We start from the raw sequence: 21776 nt of genomic DNA, 5'->3' as shown, positions 1-21776 counted from the left end.
TAGGATTGGGCCCTGAGCCTCTGAGACTCAAGTTGCATAAACCACACCGTGGGGACCCAGAGGAGAAATGGAGGGCAACAGGGCATGTATGTGGGAGGTAACAAAGAGAACTAGCATAGAGACACAGGTAATGTAGCCCTGCATGAGAACGAATGAATTACTTAGCTCAGCTGCTGTTTTTTTCCGACATAAAATGCAGAAAATACTGATTGTGCTCATGGATGCCTCAAGAAGATAATGGAAGTAAGAGAATTCTGTAAATTCTAAACAGCCATGAACCCGCCAGGAAAGTTTTGTTCATTACTGAAGGCGAGTAGGAGGGCAACACAGACAGCCCTGATGGGGGCTGAGTGGCCCTGTGATGTAGTTTATAGCTTTTCCTTGCTTTGTAATGGCTTTTAGGGGGAGGAAATATCTAAGCTTTCTTCATCACACTTCAGTGTAAAGTGAAGTTCTGGACCTTTCCAGATAGAAGGCTTTGATGAGACACAGAGGGTTATAGGATACTGAGGGTCATGGGTGCTAAAAGGAAGTCATCAGTGTGAAAAAAGGGCAGAGATTTGAGGCATTAATGGCAAATGGCACCCACTATGTAGGGTGGTCCATGGGCCTCTTCCCTTGGACACCATTTCTACTGCCATTGCCGCAAGCTGAGTAGGATGCAAAGGGCCGTCGCTGTGAAATGCAGGTATCAGCTGACAACATGCAGAGATCCTGTTACAGGTTGAATTGTGTCCCTCTAAAAATGATATATTGAAGTCCTAACCCCCAGTAACTCTGAACATTGCATTATTGGGAGACTGGGTTTTTAGAGAGGTAAAATAAATTCAAAATTATGTCACTAGGGTTCCCTAATCCAATATGACTGGTGTACTTATAAAAAGAGAAAATAGGGACACAGAGGCAAACACACGGAGAAGATGGTGTGAAGAGACGCAGGGAGAAGATGTCCATCTACAAGTGAAGGACAGAGGCCTGGAGCGGATCCTCCTTCACAGCCCTCACAAGAAAAAAAAAAACAATCCCGCTGACACCTTGATTAGGACTTCTATCCTCCAAAACTGTGAGACAATGCATTTCTGTTCTTCAAGCCACCCAGTTGGTGGCATTCTGTTATGACAGCCCCAGGACACCGGTACAGAGCCTTTATAATAACCCAGGGCAAAAGAACTGGGGAGGCCACAATGGTCCAAAGTGGGTGGAACACTGAAGTGTTCGTGTGATGCAAACCACAGGTGCTAAGTCCACAACGCACATTTTGGAACCTGATGACCTTCATTTCAGAGGGAACTAGATTAGAGATGGTATGCTTTTGTTTCTCATTTTTAAAAATATATATATTTTATTGATTATGCTATTCCAGTTGTCCCAATTTTCCCCTTTTGCCCCCCTCCACTTGGTACCCCCATTGCCTCAAGCAATCTCCCCCCTTAGTTCATGTCCATGGGTCGTGAATATAAGTTCTCTGGACACTCCATTTCCTATACTGTTTTTAACGTCCCTCTGCCTTTCTGTATCTACCAATTTGTAATTCTTAATCCCTGCACCTTTCTCCCCATTCTCTCCTTTCCCCCACCAAACTGGTAACCATCCAAATGATCTATAATTCTATTTCTGTTCTATTTGTGTGCTTAGTTTGTTTTTTAGGTTCAATCATTGATAGTTGTGAGTTTATTGCTATTTTAATGCTCATAGTTATGATCTTCTTTTTCTTAAGTAAGTCCCTTTAATATTTCACGTAATAATGGCTTGGTGATGATAAACTCCTTTAGCTTTACCTTGTCTGGGAAGCACTTTATCTGTTCTTCAATTCTAAATGATAGGTTTGCTGGATAGAGTAATCTAGGTTGTTGGTCCTTGCTTTTCATCACTTTGAATACTTACTAGTCCCTTCTAGCCTGCAAAGTTTCTTTTGAGAAGCCAACTGAAAGTCTTATGGGAACTCCCTTGTAGGTAACTCTCTGCTTTTCTCTTGCTGCTTTTAAGAGTCTCTCTTTATGTTTATCCTTTGGCATTTTAATTATGATGTGTCTTGGTGTGGTACTCTTTGTGTCCATCTTGCCTGACACCCTCTGAGCTTCCTGGACTTGTATGTCTATTTCCTTCACCAAATTAAGGAAATAGTCTTTCATTATTTTTTCAAATAAGTTTTAAATTTCTTGCTCTTCCTCTTCTCCTTCCAGCACCCCTATGATTCAATTGTTGGTACTTCTGAAGTTGTCCCAGAGTCTCCTTACCCTATTCTCATTTTTTCTTGTTGCCATTCTGATGGAATGTTTTTTTTTCTTCCTTTTATTCCAGATGATTGATTTGATTCTTGGCTTCACCCACTCCACTGTTGATTCCCTGTAAATTTTTCTTTATTTTGTTCAGTGTAATCATTTCTGCCTGGGTCTTTCACACTATTGATGTACTCAGTGAGTTCCCTGAACACCCTAATAACCAATGTTTTGAACTCTGCATCTGATAGCTTGCTTATCTCCATTTTATTTGGTTCTTTTTCTGGATTTTTGTTCTGTTCCTTCATTTGGGCCATATGTTTTTCTCTTCATTTTGGCAGCCTCCCTGTGTTTGTTTCTATGTACTAGGTAGAGCTGATTTGACCCCCCCTGTTTTAGCAGCATAGCCTAATACAGAAAAGTACACTGTAGCTCTGGCTGGTGTGGCTCAGTTGATTGAGCACTGGCCTGCGAAGCAAAGGGCCACTGGTTCGATTCCCAGTTGGGGCACATGCCTGGGTTGTAGGCCAGGTCCCTGGTGGGGTGCATATAAGGAGAAACCATACATTGATGTTTCCCTCCTTCTCCTTCTCCCTCCTTCCCCTCTGTCTAAAAATAAATAAATAAAATCTTTTTTTAAAGTTTAAAAAAAAAGTGAAAGGCACACTGTAAGTCAGATGGGACAGGGTCTTAGATAATCACCAGGGCAGACTAACCCATGTGAACCAGGGTATTTGGAGTATCAAATATGGTTCCCTGCTCTGTGGCTTTGTGTTGGAGAGGGCTTGGGAAATGGAACAGTGGCCACTGTCCAGCCTCTGGAGTTTTGTTCAGGAGGAAGCTATTCCCCAGCATTCACCCTGATGTCAGACACTTCAGTTTCTCTCCATATGGCACTGATGCCCTTCAGGCTGCTGCCCCAGTTTTAGAGCCCAGACAGAGTAACTTTGAGTAAATCTAAGTCCATTGCAGGCCCTTTAAGGGGAGATGCCTGAGAATCCCACAGTTTCTTCTGCTGTCCCAACCTGCACTGGTTTGTACAGCCAAAAGTTATGGGGACTTGTCTTCCTGGCACTGAAACCCTGGTCTGGGTGGTCTGGTGTGGGACTGGGATCGTTGCTCCTGAGATATCCCTCCTGATTTTTATCCACCACACGTGGGTGTGGGACCAGCCCATTCCACGTTTCCACATCTTCACATCTGCCCTTCCTACCAGTCTGAATGAATGTGACTTCTTCAATTCCTTGGTTGTTTGACTTTCATACAGCTCAATTTTCTGATGGTTCTGGGTGATAGTTGTTTTGTAATTTGGTTGTAATTTTTGCTGTGGTTGTGTAAGGAGGCAAGCTATGTTTACCTATGCCTCCATCTTGACCAGAAGTTTTTGTTTGTAATTTTTAATATGAAATTCCCATGTAGCAATAATTAACCCCCCAGGCTGCCTGGTTCATATGCAGGCACCCTTCCCTTGTGGTCCAGAACAAGGTATGCAATGGAGAAGGTGATGGGTTCTGTAGAAATGCTCATGGCAGGTGCATGTGGTGAGGTCATTGCTACCTCTCCCACTGGTATCCAGACTTCTCCTGAGAAGAGAAGGTCTCACAATATCACTCTGTAGACCTCTAAAAACCAGAGCACTCTATAGACGTCCAGGGAAAACCAGACTGAAAGCTCATGCTCTAACTAGACATACTGGGGTTGGGGGGGCAACGAGAATGGATTGATCTCAAACACAGTCCAAGCATCCAACAGCAAACCCAGATAAAAAGGGTGAAGTTGGCAAAGCAACCATTTCAACTCAATAAGCATCCACTGGGCATCTACAATGTGCCCACTTCTCTCTCTTAAGCTCAGGGGAACCCCAGGCTGGGGCTGGAAGCTTCCCTTTTCTTGCTGAGTGAGAACTTGCTAGGAGCCAAAGAACACAACCCAGCTGGGAGAGTTTAGATGGAAAGGAGTATGGAAGAAGGAGCCTGGAGAAACTTGCGAGGGGAGAGACCCAAGAAGGTGAAGGGGAAGATTTAGCCAAGAAAAGATGGGAGTCTTGAAATCAACAACCTACTTAGGAAAGAGGTCAGGGAGTTCAGGGAGAAGCTAGAATCCAGGGCGTCCAGTTAAGGGTTATTTTCACTAACGTCTAAGTGAAATTTAGCAACATCTTCACTTATGAACCTAAACACAAGCCTCAGAAATATCAGTAGTACCCATGACTTCGTCATGAGGAGAAATCACAGGTATTTTCATATCACATTACTGAATAGCTGCAGGAGAAAACTCACAATGCCACTTATACTCATCAATAATTTGAAAATGGAAAGTGTGTCAGAATGGCCACTTGATTTTACTTAAGACAATAGTAAAGTAGCACATTTGTTCTCTCACAATTTTCTAGTCTTTTACTGACTGTCAGCATAATTGGTTATCTTTTTAATCCCATGCATTTTATTTTGTGCATTAAGCATTATTGAGTTCATAGGATTGCATGGCTCCAAGACAAAAAAACAGATGAACCTTGCTTAAAGTCACTGAACAGGCTTGACACGATGCAAAATGTATCGTGGAAGACAGTGAACAGACAGGGATGGAAATGACACAGTCCCTGTCCTCCAGAAGCTTACAGTCAAGTGATGCAGAGAGAAGAAGTTCCATTCTTTGTCCCTCTCCTTTTGTTTCCTGCGACTTATTCCCATCAAACTACCTACAGTGCCTCCCCCAGCCCGTAGGGCAGCTCTGCAGGATTTAGAGAAAACATCCCTTCCTCAAGACAGTTTTCTAGAACCTGCTGGAAAGTCATCTTAACAAATCCACAAAGCCACAGTGGCCCGTGGAAATGGAGCAGTTACAACCCCAGGCGAAGGCCTGACTATAAGGAATTTCTGTAGAAAAATTAGGTAAAAAGGCTCCTTACATACATGTGGTAGCTCCCTCATCCCGTGCGCACGAAAGACAACTCTAATCTATCATCATGGTGTTCTTTCCCCAAAACCCAAATGCAGCTTCAGAGAGCTTCCCAAGACAGTACTAGGGACGGCTGCTACCTGTCAGTCAGCGCTGACACAAGAGATGAAAACCATTTGCCATAAAGCTTGCAGTGTTACCCTTTTTGAGAGACTTCTATTTTCATGAGAGACTCCAGAAAATTAAAAAAAAAAAAAAAGCCTTTAAGACCTAAAGGAATGACTCCCCAAAGATTCCCTCGGGAATCCCTAAAGATAACAGTGAACACTTGAAACAAGGAACCTCTAATGCTGAAAGCAAGGAAAACACCTATGGTCACACCCTTACGTTTTACTACATCAGTAGTTCTCAAAGGATTTCCTTTGTCCCCCAGAGAACATGAACAATGTCTGGACTCAATTCTTTATTGTCATGAAGGGGCACGGTGGATGCTACTGGCATCTACTAGCTAGAGACCCAGGTACAGCTAAACATCTCAAAAGGCACAGGACAGCCTCCCCACGGCAAAGAATTATCGGGTCTAACATGTCAGCAGTGCCACAGTCGAGAAGCCCTGCATGACACAGTTGGCTTCCTAGTCTCCACACATCATCTCAGAAGTAGTCCAGATAGAGAATGTCAGACTCAGGTGTATAAAAGACCAGAAGGGCAAAGCCACCCATTTGCAGAGCGAGCAACCGCAGGTATCGCCGCTGCTGCTCAGTCCGGCCTGTTCACCTGACCAGCCCAAGTATGAATCTTTTTTTAAAACACCTGATTTCACAATTATGGTTCTGCTATCTCCCAAACCCTTGGGCAATTTGAAAATATTTACTAAGGCACCAAAGTCCCTTTGGATATTTCCAGGAAGAGAAGAATCGAAACTGCAGCTGGCCCTTCTGAAAAAGAAAGGGAAGGGGGCAGGAAGGAAGTACTGGATGATTCAGAGAAGCCAGAGTGGACTCTGCTACCAGAGGCCACTGGCAGCTTCTACCTGATGATCACGTCATCTGCCAGGGAAAGCGCTGGCCCTGTGGGTTCCATGAGGTTACTGACCCTTGGTGAAGGGTTAACCAATGAGGGGTAATGGGCTAGCTGGTCAGAAGCCTCACTCTTCATCGCCTTCCTGCTCAGACTCAGGGAATGTGGTAGATGTGTTCTGACCCTCACTCTGACACTTCACCCTTAAACCCCCAGGGGAACAGAATGAGAGTTCTGGTCATTTCTGGGGAGAAAGAAACATGATCTGGCGAATCAGTGTTTTTTTTTCCCCCTCTCCCTCTCAGTCCCTGTCAATAGAAAAAAAATGGTTTTGAATGTAATCACTTAGACGAGCCAAACCATTACTTCCAAGAGATCAGATTTTCTCATTTTCAAAAGAAAACAATCTTCCGTTGGCTTCGATAGGAAGGATATTCTACAGGAAAATTCTGCAGTAGCAGAACTCCCACACTGGCTCTTGAGGAGGTAAATATAAGCCTTGCATCATGGCAGACCCCAAAAGCAGTGACGAAAAGGTCTGAAATGCTTCACTGTGTTGACTGCCAGCAAGGAGGCAGCAGTTACTTCTTTAGCTCAAAGATTCCTAGAGCCTTAATGGCAAATAAAACCATGGGAGATATGCTAGCTGGAGCAAAGGTTGGCAAAGGTTTTCTATAAAGGGTCACGCAGTAAATATTTTAGGCTTTGCAAGCCATATGGTCTCTGTTGGAACTACCCCACCCCTGCTGCTGTAGCACGAAGTCAGACCCCGACCACACGTAAATGAAGGGGAGTGGCTGTCGTCCAAAAAACAAACTTTCTTTGTGCACACTGAAAATCTGAATTTCACGTGATTTCCACCTGTCATAAAATAGTCTTAAAGTTTTTTTTTCCCAAACCAAGATAAATGTAACAACCATGCCTTCCTCGCGGGCAATGGTGTGCTGCCCCTCGGTCTAGACAGCAATTTGGAATTTCCATGCGTTCTTAATTCTGAAACTGCCATGTAAAATTGATTTTCCTTCCTGTCTCCTTGTGAGTCTAAGACCACACGAGTAAAATCGATAAATGAAAAAAACAAACAAACAACACAAAGAAATCAATCATCGCAGCACACTGCACCAAAACATCCGGGCTGGGAATGATCTGATCCAAGCTACTGCGTGACTCATTCACAACAGCCACAAAACGCATCTTGCTCAATGTAGTGCAAGATATATGGCCTGCTGAAGGCTAGCGTCCCAGTGGTATTTTTAAATGAGCCCAGCATGAACAATCTCCTTGTATAGTCTTTGGAGTTTTCTATTATCCCAACGTTGGGCCAAGAGAAGGGTGCTGGGCAATGCACCAGCTTCTGAAAGCCAGTTGCAGTCTTCCCTAACACACATCAGGCCATTTCTTATAGTCCATAAAGGGTATGTCTAGTGGGCACAAAACACTTCTTGAAAGCATGCTACTGTATTAAGGAAGCCCTCAGAACCTTCCAATACATGTCCTATTTCCCCATAAACACATTATAATTTACAACTGAGTATTTTCACACTCACTGTGGAAGAACAAGGCACAGCCCTAGAAAAAGTAGATTCTGTGAGTGCAGAAAGTATGTGAAGGGGATGAGCTTGCCAGATAAACTCCAGGACACCCAGTTAAATCTGAATTTCAGAGAACCAGCAATTTATTTAGTATAAAAGTTTGTCTCATGCAATAACTGTCATCCTACTAGTGGGAAAAAAAAAGGAGCGAGGCTGGAGCAGAAGGTATATATTGAGGGGGGAAAAAAAGCAAGAATTTGTCACAGGTGTGGGAGGGGAGCTCATTATGAAACAGTCATCCACCAAAGCCTGGGAACCCCAGTTTCCGGTCTGCTTCACCCTCCCACCCCTCACTGTCCTCAGAAGCCTTGCAGTCGGGGTGCTAGGTGGGACCAAACAGAACTACTTACATCCAGTGTTTGACACACTTTAAAGCACAGTGCCTCCTGGGGGCGTCCTGGGGGGTAAGGGGCTGCTCTGGATCATGATTCTGCTGGTGGTTACACCAACCTACACGTGTTAAAACTCAGAGACGCGAACATCGAAATGGTCGCTTTAGCTCTAGGTTAATTAATTTGTTTGAGATCTTTCCGTGGTTACTTATGGAGAATTCTCGGGCTCATCCGGCACGCTAGATAAGGAACTGGCTTAAGCAGTGGTCCTGACTCCAACCCGAGACTGTAGTTTCCACATAGGGTCCCCTCCTTGTCCCAGAGGGCCCTCCACAGGCTTCTGGCAGGCCCATCCCACCAGGGTGCCCCATGAGGCTAAACATAGCGCCACCTCATCTAGCTCCAAGCTGTAACGCTACCACTCCATCACCCCTGCACACCACTGGCTTTACAATTAAATTTTTTAAAAATTCTTTGAAAGGCAGATGTGGAAAACTGGTGGCTCAGGGTGGGGGCTGGGCTGGTGGCATGGGGGAAGAATCGGGCCCACACTATGTTAAAATCTCATTGTGTAGGGTTCCGCCCACACACTGTTTAAAGTGTTATGAGCACTGGATCATCAACCGACTTCCTCCAAAAGCTAGATTTCCAGGTTCTTAAGAAAAAGGAGAAGACTCTGGGTTTGCATTCCCACAAAGTACCAATCAGCTGGAGTTGAGTGCTGCCTGTCCCCTGAGGAGCCTGTCCACTCCTGCTCACCACAGTCCCCAAAGGTCAGCCACTAAGTAAATCAACATGGCACAGGGGGCATATCTGGGTTTCTAACACCGACGATAAGGCATTCAGCCAGGTGCCTGGCACATACAAAGCTCTCAGGAATGGGGAGGCGCTTCCTCCCTCCCCGTACAAGATGCTGAAGGACAAAACTCCCATCTCGTGTTCGCCTTCTGAGCTCTGGCATGCCCTGTCTCCCCACAGGGGCCATGTTCCGCTCCTGCCCCTCCACTGCTAAGCCATTCTGCTTCCAGCCTTTCTCTGTAGTGCCAGGCTTAGAGCAGACAGAAGGCTGGAATCACCCAGAGGCAGAAGCAGTGACGTGTCAGAGATGACGGAAGGAAAGGGAGAGAGAGAGGGTGGTAACTGAGCAATTGAAATTATTTTCACCTTCCCCTCCTGTTCTCTGGGTCATCAGAGCCTGTGCCTTCTCTTCATTCTCCCCTATCAGACCCCATCCTGACCAAATACCTACGCTTCTCACTCCAGTGTGAGTCAGGGTGGGGGCTGCTACAGTCTTACCGCTAGTAGTTGGTGGGGTTAGAGGGTCCGTTCTGCAGCCAGCCGCCAAGGCTGCCCTGCCTTCTGACCCCTCCCCACCTGACTGACTTCACCTGTCGTTCAAGATCCTTCGGGTTTTGCTTAAGTTCTATCTGATGACCAGCGCTAAAGACTGAACACGTATGCTCAAATGTCCCTGTTCTCGAATAAGGCCGCCTGCATACCGCCTGGAAGAAGAGACGGGGCACTCAGATGACGGCTCGTCGCTAGGCCACAGGGCGCGTTTACTTGTTTGGAGGAGTAGCAGCCTTTCTTTTCAGGGCCACCCACGTTACCTGTGAGCGCTAAGATCTTTTTGTTTATTAACTGATCGTTTTTTCTAGCTTTATCGAGATATGGTTGACAACTAAAAGTTGTATATTCTAAGGTGTACAACATGATGTCTTGATATACATATGCATTATGAAATGGTTACCATTCCAAACTAACATACCCATCACCTCGCACAGTTACCGCTCTTTGTGTGTCACGAGAGCACTTGGGATCTACTCTGTTGGCAAATTGAAGGTATATGACACATCGTTATTTACTCTAGTCATCATGCTGTACGTTAGGCCTCCAGAATCTATTCATCGTATAAGTGAAAGTTGTACCCTTTGATCAATATCTCTCCTCCCCGCCACCTCCCAACCCTCTGGTAACCACCATTCTACTCTGTGTTACTATCAGTTTGACTTCATTTCTTAGATTTCACATGCAAGTAGGATCGTAAAGTATTTGTCTGTCTGTGCCTGGCTTATTTCACTTAGCGTAATGTCTGCAAGGCCGATACATGTTGTCACTAATGGCATCATTCCCTTCTTTTAGGGCTAATACTCATTGTGGGTATATACCACATTTCCTTTCCCCATTCATCTGTAAATGGATGCTTAGGCTTTTCCATATCTTAGCTGCTGTGAGTAATTCTGCAATGAACATAGGAATGTGGCTCTCTCTCTGAGACAGTGATTTTATTTCCTCTGGATATATACCTAGAAATAGAATTGCTGGATCATGTGGTAGTTATATTTGTAACATCTTGAGGAACCTCCATACTGTTTTCCACTTTTTATATCTTATATACCTCACAGTTCTACTGGGGCAAGGAAACTCTCAGACCACTACCCATCCCATTATAGACAGCGAGTATGACCAGCCCAAGTTGACAAGTCAGGCCATAGAAACTCAGATGAGGGGTTAATATTCAAAATACATAAGGAACTCATATAATTTAACACTAAAAAACCCCAAACTGATTAAAAAATGGGCAGAGAACTTGAATAGACACTTCTCCAAAGAGGACATACAGATGGTCAATACACACATGAAAAGATGCTCAACATCACTAATCATCAGGGAAATGAAATTTAAAACCACCATGAGATACCATCTCACACCGGTCAGGATGGCCATCATCGATAAATCAGCAAACAAGTGTTGGAGAGGATGTGGAGAAAAGGGAACCCTAGTGTCACAGTTGGTGGGAATGCAGACACAGTGGAAAACAATATGGAGATACCCCAAAAAGTTGAAAATGGAACTCCCGTATGTCCCAGAAATTCCACTTCTGGGTATTTATCTGAAGAATTTCAAAACACTAACTCAAAAAGATATATGCACCAGTATGTTCAATGCAGCATTATTTACAACAGCGAAGACATGGAAGCAACGTAAGTGTCCATCAGTAAACGAGTGAGTAAATAAGATGTGGTACATATATATAACGGAATATTACTCAGCCTTAAAAAAGAACAAACCGTACCATTTGCAACAGCATAGATGGAACTAGAGGATATAATGTTAAGTGAAATAAGTCAGTGAGAGAAAGACAAATAGCATATGATTTCTCTCATACATGGAATCTAAAGGAATCAAAAGAACAAACAAAATGAAAGTAAACTCATAGATACAGAGAGCAAATTGGTGGTCACCAGATGGAAGGGGGTCTGGAGGGATGGGTAAAAAAGGTGAAAGGGATTAAGAGGTAAAAATTGCCAATTATTAAAACAGTCACGGGGATGTAAAGTACAGCACAGGGAATACAGTCAATAATATTGTAGTAACTACGTACAGTGTCAGGTGGGGACTGGATTTATTGAGGTGATCACTTCATAGGGCATATAAATATCTAATCACTATATTGTACAACAGAAATGCATAAATGTCTATTATAATTGAAAAAAAAGAAGTGAAGCAAGAAAGAGGTAGAGCCATTAGTATAGTGTTTTCCCCTGTCTTAGGAGAGGAGAAAGATAAGCACCAAAGACAAGAAGGTTAACAGCAAAACTGGATACAAATCTTAATATTCCTTTCAAGATTAGATTTTAGGATTTTAAGATTTAATTTCAAGATATTGTAGCAATATCCAAAGAATAGCAGTAAAATCAATTTTAAAAATTTTGTTAAAGAACAACCAGGAGCTTGGGGAAGCCACGGCATGGATTCCATGCCTCTGAGCCGAAAGACACCTCTCCTAGATGCCCGACTGTCCTGTCACATGTGGGACACGCATGCGATCACAGCGGCCTTGGTCCTGAAGCCCGTGTGGTATCTACTCCATCAAAGTGGTTGGCATTACGGCTCAAACTCACAGAAAGAAGATCCCCTTGCCTACCACCCAAGGGGTTAAATTTTCAAGCATGTTTTTTGCTTAAGAATGACATTTTTTTATAACCCTCAAAGTTTTCAGTTGCAGGCCTGGATTTAAAAATAAAGTGAATACTCAGATGACTGGTTATAATTTAGAAGAAGGAGGGAAAAAAAATCCCACCCACCTAGAACAGTAAGTAAACCAGTATAATTCAGCAAAAAAAAAAAAAAAAAAGTAAGGGCAGGTTTTACAAATGCCTTGAAGACATTCGGTAATGCACAGACTGTCAACAGCCCAGAAGCCTGCAGGGGGATGAAATAGGCCTCCCGAGGGCTAATGATGGGCAGGAAGATGTGTTCTGACATCTGCCCCTCCGCCTTTTCATCTGCAGCTGGAGCTTTAATCCCGGGGGATCATGTGGCTTTTCTTTCCCCTTCCATCTCAGGCAAGGGAAAGGTACCAATATCCAAAGTATACTCGCTATACTGCTATACTCGCTACTCCTTTCTTCGAGCTGAGTTCATTTGATGCTACGGAAGCATTGATCCTCGAGCCAAAGGCTAACCCCGAAGTGTGTTTAATACATGTTTAACATTATGGAGATGGGCTATTGGCTTGTCTCTGTCTGTTTGTCTGTCTGCCTCTCTCTGGGCGTATTTCATAATCTCCTTTCGAAGATTTTAATTCAACATGAGGCTAATGAAAAAGACTGACATAATCATTAACCAAGAGCACATGCAGCTCCGCATGTAGCACCCGACACCAACCTCTGCTTCTGCTGGCATTTCCTGTCAGAAATAGGTCTCAGCTGTGCGGGGCCGGCCCGACCCCACAGCCCTCATGTGCCAACTGTCCTCTGTGAAGCACCCCAGGCCGCGCGGCCATTGCCCATGGTCCATCCATTTTTCTTAGGTCTCGTCTCGTGCAGTGCGGCCTCTGTGCTTTGTGTCTTAAGACAGATAAGAATCCGGGGGGAGGCTAGATCTTTCTGAAAATGAAGGGTTGACTCAAACAATGGATGCTACAAAATGGTGAGGGAAGCCTGTAGGACATCTTTGCAAGAATAAACTCCTCTTCAATGTGCCAATGACACGCCATGCTTGTGGGCACCTAGACTGGCTTAGCGGAACCACTGGCCATCGTTAAGTAAACAGACCTCAGTGGCTGCTCATCCTGGCATCCTGCTAGAGTGGCCCACGTGAGAAGCAGCTGCATTGAGATTCGGTGTCTGCAGGCTGGAGCGGCTGCCACAAGACTTGATTGGCTGATCTGCTAAGAGACTGCTCCATCCATAGCATCATGATCTGTATCGTGCATCTCTCTCAAAAGGCCTCCCGCTGTACTGCCAGATAACTGCTCTACCACATGACGCCCTGTCTCACTGAGGTGCCCCCGAAGGCTCCCCCAAGTGAATTTTGCTGCCCACAGTTTTAATCAGCCAATACCAAGCATACCCCTCAAACAGGTATCTTTAAGTGACCAACAGACAGAAATATTACTTTATTTAAATAGATTAAAGCAACCATGCAAGACAAAGACTTCTTCCTGATGTGAAAGGAACCCAACTCCATCACTCTCAAACTGAGCAATACTTAAGCTCTCACTACTTAAGACTGAATTTGGACTTTCATTCCATGTTACCTCTTCAAAATATGCACACCTCACAAACCCCTGAGCATGTCACAACAGGCATGTGGCACTTTTCAGGACTCAGGTCACAGTCTCCCTTTACCACAGGTCTTCTGCCTCTTCATCCAGGGATCTTACGGTGTGTGCCCCAGAACAGCAGCTGCGGTTGCGGGCAGTACTGCTGGGCACTCGTTAGAAACACAGATTGTCACACACTCTGGGAGTAGGGCCCAGCAATGTGTGTTTTCAAAAGCCCTCCAGGTGATCCTAATGCACTAAACTTTAAGAATCACCGTGTTCCTCCATTTCTGGCAAAAAGTTACTCCTATTAGGAGAAGTTCTGAGCCCAGCTGGGTGTCCCTATATTATCTGTTACTTGAGACCCATAAACTGAAATCGTCTCCCACAGCCTGGGTGCTCTGTGATGGGTTCAGATGTGTACACCTTGTTTTTAAAGGTTCTTCTCTAATAACAGGAATTTCTTACTTCAAGGTACTAATTGTCTTTTAAGTGTTTCTGCTAATTTTCAGACAGTAATCACCTACCAAGATGGGAGTATTCTGAGTTACAATGTCAGTGATTGCAAAGAGCTCACTGAACATCCAAAGATATAGCCAATATGCACTATTTTTCCAATGATCCAAACATTTGGACACCAAACTCACAGAGCCCTGGGGAAAATGCAACCTGATGTTGTAATATTATGAAAGATCTCGGGAAAGCACGTTGTAAAGTTCAAGCTCTACCTACACCTGGAGGTCACAAAAGGTCAACCTGTTGACCGAAAGGAATTTCTGTGGTGTCCATAAATGTTTTTAAAAAGCTTTTTAAACTAGTTGATACCATTCTTTTTTTCAATGGGAGAGCCCACATTTTTAAAGAGCAGGTTTCTGGTTTCTCTTGAAAATGAGTCGGTGTGACCACACAGGCCCACGTCCGCACATGGTATACATTATCTGTATTGAAACTGAGAGGTGCCATCTGCTCCCCAGGCCCTCACGATTTCCCACCCGTCGATGCCCCTCGTTTATGTTACATGCTGGCCCCCGGAGCCTTTTGCCTTTGCAACCCCTGCCCACTATAAACAATCCTCTTTATTGGTATCACTCTCCTCACACATGGGACACTGTCGGCAGTTACTATACTCATCTGAAATTTCCCAGCTTGGCACTAATGTTGACGTGAATAGACTTCATCTTTAGCTCTTGGTGTCCATTTTCCTGTGTATAGGTGCATGCGTTATGATTTGTTGATTCACTTGTTGTAAATAGAACACTTCTGCTGGGGGGGGAGGTTTCTATAGCCCTGCTCTAAGCACTTCCCATTAAATCTCTCAAATCACCTTCACAGCAATCCCATGAGGGGGGTAAGGTCATTATCCCATCTGACAGATGGAAAGCAAGAGACAGCAAGGTCATAGAGATACTACTAGGACAGCCAGGATTTGTGCCAAGGCTTGTGGACCCCAGAATCCATGCTCATGAACTTGTACTGCCAGCCCAGGGAACCACCCTCTCCAGGTATCAATGCCCACTTGCTGTCTCAGCCAATGTCATACCACAGGATGGCCAACTCTTATGGCCAAGCAAATTGATGACATCTTCAAAAGGGATCGGTGGTACAATGTGGGTAGTTCAAAGGACCAACAGCAGGGGTCCCAGCAGCATTAAGTAGCCCCAAAGAAATGTAGAAGTGCCTCTACTGAGCCCCAGTTTTCCCTTAAATATTGACAGACCATAACCCACAAGTCCCCTGGTTGGCTTTTTAAAGGTGACTGTTATATTTCTCAGAACACTTGCCGGAAAAGCTGCTCTTTATCCCAAGAGGCAATGCCTGAACTACTCAGGAAGCACAAAACAGTGGCTGGAGAGGTGTGTGACCTTTGTGAATGTTTGTGCAAGCCCTGACTCAGCACTCCCAGACCCACCAATGAGTCCAAATGGGCCCAAAGTGTCAACTACCTGCTGGGTGGCCCTGCAGGCTCAGTCAGGGTGAACCCTCCCTCAGCCCCAATGTCCCAAACAACCTATTTTTTTTGGCCTTAACTTGGAATTTTAGAAGCAGGGCATCATCTGTGTCTCTGAGATGGAAAATAACAAACGAGGGGCCAGCATCTTCAATTTTCCAGTCCTTTGCCGCTGCCAGCCGCTGACCGAGATTTACAAGGCACATGTTAAGGGGGCAGTCCCCTTAAGGATCGGCACTTTTGTTCCTATAGGTTTGGGTTTAGGACTCTAAACCCTGTGAGGGATCCCTGACCCGGGAAGCTGGCCTGGGCTGAATCCCATGCCAATCAAAGCCAGGACTTTTGCCCAGGCTTTTCAGAGGCCAGTCTCAGAGGCAGGGGTAAACAGCAGGAAGATTGGCCCCCTTGGCCCCTGGTCCCCGACTCCAACCTTGGTTCTCAAGGCCATCTCTCTCCAAGGCAAGAAGAAGCATTGAGAGATGAATCCAAGCACACATCAAAAGTATTTCTCTGCAAAGCGCAGGGCAGAGCCCAGCCTACGCCATCCACCTACACACAGGCCTTCTCAACACAGAAAAGGGGATCAGGTGGAGCCACAGGCCCACTGACTGTATTCTCAGGGTCAGGGTTCCAGGAGGAAGAAGGCTCCAAGGTAAGACTCAAATGGAGGCAGATTCTATAGAGGCAAATCCAGGCTGCCATATACCTCCAAGCTCACCAGTCTCCTCCCCCTGCCCTCCAAGAACCCTAGCTCTGGAGGATCCCACGGCAGCTCCAGCCCCTATCAGCGCGCTCACCCAAAGCCAGATTGGCCACTGACACGGGGGACCGAGAGTCAGGAGAGCCTGGACTTAATACAATTCTTGCGCATCTCACTGTGTGAGCTTGGATGTTCACTTCCGCATGTTCAACTATAAAGTGGACATAAGGAGGCCTGCCCGAATAGTTCAGGATTAAGGTCACAGGTGTAGGCTTTTTAAAACTGTAAAGTGCTGTGCAAATGCAAAAGATCACTTTTATTATTCCATAGAGTGCTTTCTTATTAAATGACATAATTCCCTAAAGACCACGTGTAGGTGAGACTGGCATTTCCTGTTTCAGTGCATCTGAACACACTCAGGTTGGTCCTGGTGCCGGCCCGAGGCCTTGTCCATATGGCTCTGAGCACTTCTGCCCCAGACCACCTCTATAACCTTCACACATGCCCAAGGAGGACTCGCTTCCTCTTGGCTCTGCAGACATCACAACATCTTTCCCCAGAGCTGGTTTCCGCTGAGACCCAGTGGCCTCTTCCCCAAGGGAATGTTACTCAATCAGCCACGGCTTTCATCGGACATTTCCATGCACCGAAACTCAGCTTGGAAGACTCTCAAAAGGATGTGGGCCTCCCGGTTGGTCTTGGACTTTCCTAGTGCTACTGAGTCAGTCTGCGTCTCCCCCGTCAGCCCACACTGAGGCTGCTGGAAACGCCCGCATGACGAGCTCGTGGGCGAATTGTGAGACGCTGCCGCCATCCTCGGGTAACGGTTAATATAAGGGCGCCAGGGCCCTGCAGTGTGGGTTCAAATCCTGCCTTTGACACTCTCTATTAATGTTGGGCTCTTCATCTATAAAACATGGATAATAGAGTTCTCCCCACTTCATCAGCTCATTATCAGGATTAAGCTGCATAACATCTTCAAACGTACTTTAGTCTTATTACTGAGTTTGTACCATTAGCTGCTAACTTAACTTCACACTTTGGGCTTTTTCTGTCTCATACTAACTGTTCCAAATAAATCATAAAGAAACTAGCCGCCAAACAATTAGGTCAATGCCTTCTGCTAGCTGGGAAGGTTACAATGTTATGTTATATTTTGTTTCACCCCAGCTCCCTGTGTATGCGCATCCGTGCTCCTGGCACTGTCCAGTAATTGCTGACATGCTTTTCTATTTCCTTCATTAGACCATTAACAACTTAAGGTTAAAAAGAAAGTGTGTCATGCAGTGCCTTGCTGAATAAGGCTCCGTAAGGGGCAGTTGTACGCTTAGCCCCTGGAAGTACCACTCGCATTCATTCTGCTACGGGGGCATGTTTCTGTCTCCTGAAATTACAGCTTCAGGAGTGTCCCTGGAGATGAAAGGAGCACCTGGGAGTGGGGACAGGGGTCAAAGATGGACTTTGTGCTGCTTTTGGCAGGAAATGGAATGAGATTCACTTTTGCTCACTGAGGGGTCTCTGGACTCAACTCGAAGATTCCATTAAAGAGCTAGGGTTTCTGAGCATTTCATGCCCTTCCGGTGATCATAGGACATGATCCTGAGTCACAAGACCTTTCGGAACTTAGGTGTGCCAAGGGTCCAATCTTCCCTCTGGCGGCGGAGACTTGGGGACGCGGCTGTTTTGGTGACACCAGTGCATCCCAGAGGAAGCATCTGTACATGCATGCTGACCGAATCCTCAGGTGACGTCTCCGCACCTGTGTCTGAAGCTACTAGTGGATGTGAGGCTGGGCAGAACTCTAGCCTTCAGTGACTTAAAGAAAAGGATAAAAAAAGGCTATTCAGACACTTTCCCCTTCAGACATGTTGCCTCCGCCTGCCCCCCAGGACAAGGCAGCACCGCAGACAGGAACTGGGGGTTCTGCCTCAACTCCATGGGCAGCTGTGAGCCAGGTACTTCACCTGCATCACACCTAAATCTTACAGTCGGTCCTTGAGGCAGAGCTCACGAGTTCCTTTTATACATGAAGGAACTGAGACCAGGCTAAAGACTGCCCGCGACCCTACTGCGTGGGGTCCCAGTCTCTCTGCTCTGCCCCTTGGAGAGGAGCCCAAGCTGGGGAAGAGGTGAGGACTCATCCAGAGGAGAAACTTCAGGAATGCTAGACTCTGAAGGTGGGTTTGTGAGCTCCTTGGGGGCTCCCAAAAACTCTAAGAAAGTGGAAGAGAGAAGCAGGGTTTCCTGATTTTGGAGAGTGTGCTCTAAGCCAAAGCATGACTAGAATGAATTACTGATGTGGTCACAAGCTCCCCACTCCCCATCTCTTATTCATTCTCTCTTTCTCTCTCTCGCTCTGGCTCTGGCTCTTGCTCTCCCTCCCTCCCCCTCTATCTCCCTCTCTCTCTCTCTCTCTCTCTCTCTCACACACAGCGATTTCACTATTAGAAAACCTGCACTGACAATAACATATACATATATTCATTGAGGCTGATACGTGCAAGAGATCCGCACCTTCCCAGGTACAAAGGACAAACTCAATTCCATAACAAAGCAAGCACGCGTGTTTGTGTTTATTCTTTTCCCACACTGACGAGCATTCCAAAAGTCTGTCTGGATCTTTCTCGGCCCCTGCTGGGATACCCAACCCCACTTGGAAAGGGGCGGCCCCTGTGTTAGCTGCTACTGGCACCCCGATCAGAAAGCAAGTCCTTTCATGAAGCTCAGCTGTTCCTCGGGCATCCAGTAAAGCTGGGCATGCAAAGGCAGAAACTGTGACAACTGTTGGAGACCTTCAGCAGCAGCCTATGGGAGCAACTGAACGTTCTCGGGAGTCGCCACTTCGCGGACGCGTGAAGCAGCCTATTATTCAGTTTATATAAAACCCCCACCAGCTCCATGGTACCAATAACTGAATATCCCCATTCTTATCAAGTTCCCGACAACTGGCCACACTGCCTGGCCACTGACTTTAGAAACCACACACAACTTCATTAACCATCAAAAGACACAGGCACAAAGGGAAGGGGAGAGAAAAGAAAAGACAGCCTTCCTGAGTGCTGAGGACCAGAACTCAAAGATTGCTCGATAGGCAAAGAGCAGTATTTCCCTCTAGCAAACTCCCCCTAAGTCTCTAAGACGTTCAAGATTTGCAGAGTTTGATAAGGAGGATCTCAGAGCCACGGAGACCACGTCAAATGCTTCTTTTAGAAAGAAGGGCCTGTGTGCCTTTCTCCCAACAAAGAATCCATCCAAAGGATTTCAAACACACACACACACACACACACACACACACACACACAGTAATATGCTTTGCTTCCAAAATATTACACACTCTTTCTCCAACAAATTTATATGTGTTTCCAAGGAACTCCTGCACCAAAAAAAAAAGTACTTAAGTAGAAAAATGTCTGGTGATTCTTGTATGCCAATATGTTAACAGACCTTCTCTTTTAATTGTTATTATTTCATATAGCAGCAGTAATCATTCCCTCCTCTGCAAAGGAAATATATAATCCAGCTGCGGTGGCTCCAGTAAAAATACCACATCTGTGGATCATTGGCAGCACTGTGGAAGCTCGCTCAAATCTAGGCAGTCTGCGGGAGTTATTTTTTTAACCAAAATACAGATGGGTACACTTTTCTAAAAGTACATATAAACTTTGCCAAAACTGGTTGCTCCTTTGTGTGCTGAAAATAGGTTTTTAGATTATCCACACCCATTGGAAAGAGGTTCTCTTGGAATATTATTGCCAGGTCCCAGATGTGGTAAGAAGTCCCCAGACCCCTCCAGCGTGGAGGCTTGCGCCAGTGCCCTTGTCAATATCAAGAAGAACAGGGAAAATGAACGCTCCGGGTTGGTTTCAGGGAGAAGCTTCTACCGCGTGGCTGGCAGTGGAGCTGACTGCTGGTTTTCCACTTAGCAGAGAAACGTTTCCGCAGAGAGGATGGCAGCCACGGATCCCTCCGTTCTCCAGGGTATGAAGTCAGAGGTATTACTGAGCACTGGGTGATAATATTCCAGGAGTCACAGCCTGCCCCCCAACTCTCCCTAACCAAGCGTCTGTTTCGTCTTCCCCCAAAGCCCAGTAGCAAGCATCTTATTTCTAAGCCAATTTTCCACAGTCAAATCCCCAGCCCAAAGCGAGCCCTGGGGGTTTCTGTACAAGACTTGTAAAAGAAAAAGCAGCATAGCTGAGCCTTGACAGACTAACATCCCCACAACACATGCCCCGTGGGCTACTGTGCTGGAATGTCGGGGCCCGAAGCACTCGGGTCCCTTGCATCCCAGACAATAGAGCAAGAAAATAAAATGAAAGTGGACTTACAGCTATGGCTTGCAGCCTTTCCTTGTGCAATTCCGCCTCTGCCATCCTGGAGAAGGGCACACAGGGAGAGGAAAGAAAAAAGAAAAACAAATGTACGCTGTAGTCACTCAAGGAAAATGATGGGCACCCCGGGGGGCTTTGCTAGAACCCGGGGAGAGAGAGGGACAGCTGGGATCCGCTCAGGGGATTGCGGGCAGAGCTGTGCGCGCGGCTGGCTTGCCCGCCTGGCTGGCCCGGGCTCAGGCTCTGGCCCCCGCCCGCCCGGCCGCCTGGCTGCGCCCCAGCGCCGCCGCTAACTGCATCTCCCTGCCGCCGCCGCCGGCCGCGCTAGTTGGGAACGTGGGCCGTGGGCAGCGGCTGGGAGGGCTCGTTCTCCGCCCTGACGTCTTTGCGCCTGGCTCCGCCCCTGGGGTGTGTGGGACTCGGGGCCGCAGTCCGGGCTGCGGCCCCCAGCGGTTCTAGACCGCCAGGAGCCGTGGGAGCTGTCGCAGCGGGGAGGGAGTGGGTGGTCCCCAAGGTGCCGACAGCAGCGCGCGTGCGGGTGGGCACCTGGAGCTCGGAGCTCAGTGCGCAGCTAGGGCGCACGGCTGGCGCGCCTGGGTGGACACGCGCTCTGTGGGGCGTGAGCAAAGCGAGGCGGCGCCTCCAGGGAGCAGATGCCAGCCAAGAGGCCTCTGGTGGGGCCAGGGTGGGGTGGGGGGATCCGAGCACTTGCCCTTATCTACCAGCTGTGGCCGCTGAGTCTTCTAGTCGCCTTCTAGCTCATGCCAGATGCTTGGGCTCCACGTGGGGACATTTCCAATAGGGAAGGGCTGCCTGGCCTTAGACGGCGCCGGGTCCTCAAATATCAAGGCCGCTGGCCGAGGTATAACTCAAAACAGACCTCTGTGAGGCCAAAAGTGTTTGTAGTCCCGGGTGCTCAGCTCAGCTGGGCTAGACAACTTATTAAATAGCCGCGAAACCTCCGGCAACTCAACCACTCCGAACCTGTTTTCTCATCAGAAAAATGGAGGATCACAATAGTAATCCCCACATAGTTGTCAGCAATGAATGAAATAAAGTCTATAAACATGCTTTGTAAAGGGCAATCTGTTCTACCACCACCCTGCGATTCTAGGCTGAAGTTCTTTGAGGGTCTGTATTTCGACACAGTCTCCAGAAGGAAAAGTAGCTCCTGGTCACAGAGAT

The 21776-nt window shown here is 46.5% G+C and overlaps 1 protein-coding gene across 7 annotated transcripts in view; it reads right to left on the bottom strand.

Annotated features, from left to right (window-relative positions):
* PALM2AKAP2 (PALM2 and AKAP2 fusion) overlaps positions 1 to 21328 on the bottom strand; it is a 307871-nt gene extending 286543 nt beyond the window's left edge. For 3 of the 7 annotated variants that reach the window (XM_045840286.1, XM_045840287.1, XM_045840292.1), the window contains exon 1: positions 20589 to 20907. In XM_045840286.1, the coding sequence (XP_045696242.1) occupies positions 20589 to 20633 (45 nt within the window). In that variant the 5' untranslated portion in view covers positions 20634 to 20907. Of the gene's footprint in view, positions 1 to 20588; positions 20908 to 21313 lie in introns of those variants that run through there. The other 4 variants (XM_045840288.1, XM_045840290.1, XM_045840285.1 and 1 more) reach the window with 3 other exon arrangements.
* Between the last annotated feature and the right edge of the window lie 448 nt (positions 21329 to 21776).

This window comes from Phyllostomus hastatus, unplaced genomic scaffold, assembly GCF_019186645.2.
Source record: "Phyllostomus hastatus isolate PE091 unplaced genomic scaffold, TTU_PhHast_1.1 phas_contig_34, whole genome shotgun sequence".
Classification (NCBI taxonomy): domain Eukaryota; kingdom Metazoa; phylum Chordata; class Mammalia; order Chiroptera; family Phyllostomidae; genus Phyllostomus; species Phyllostomus hastatus.
This window is presented reverse-complemented; position numbering and strand designations above follow the sequence as displayed.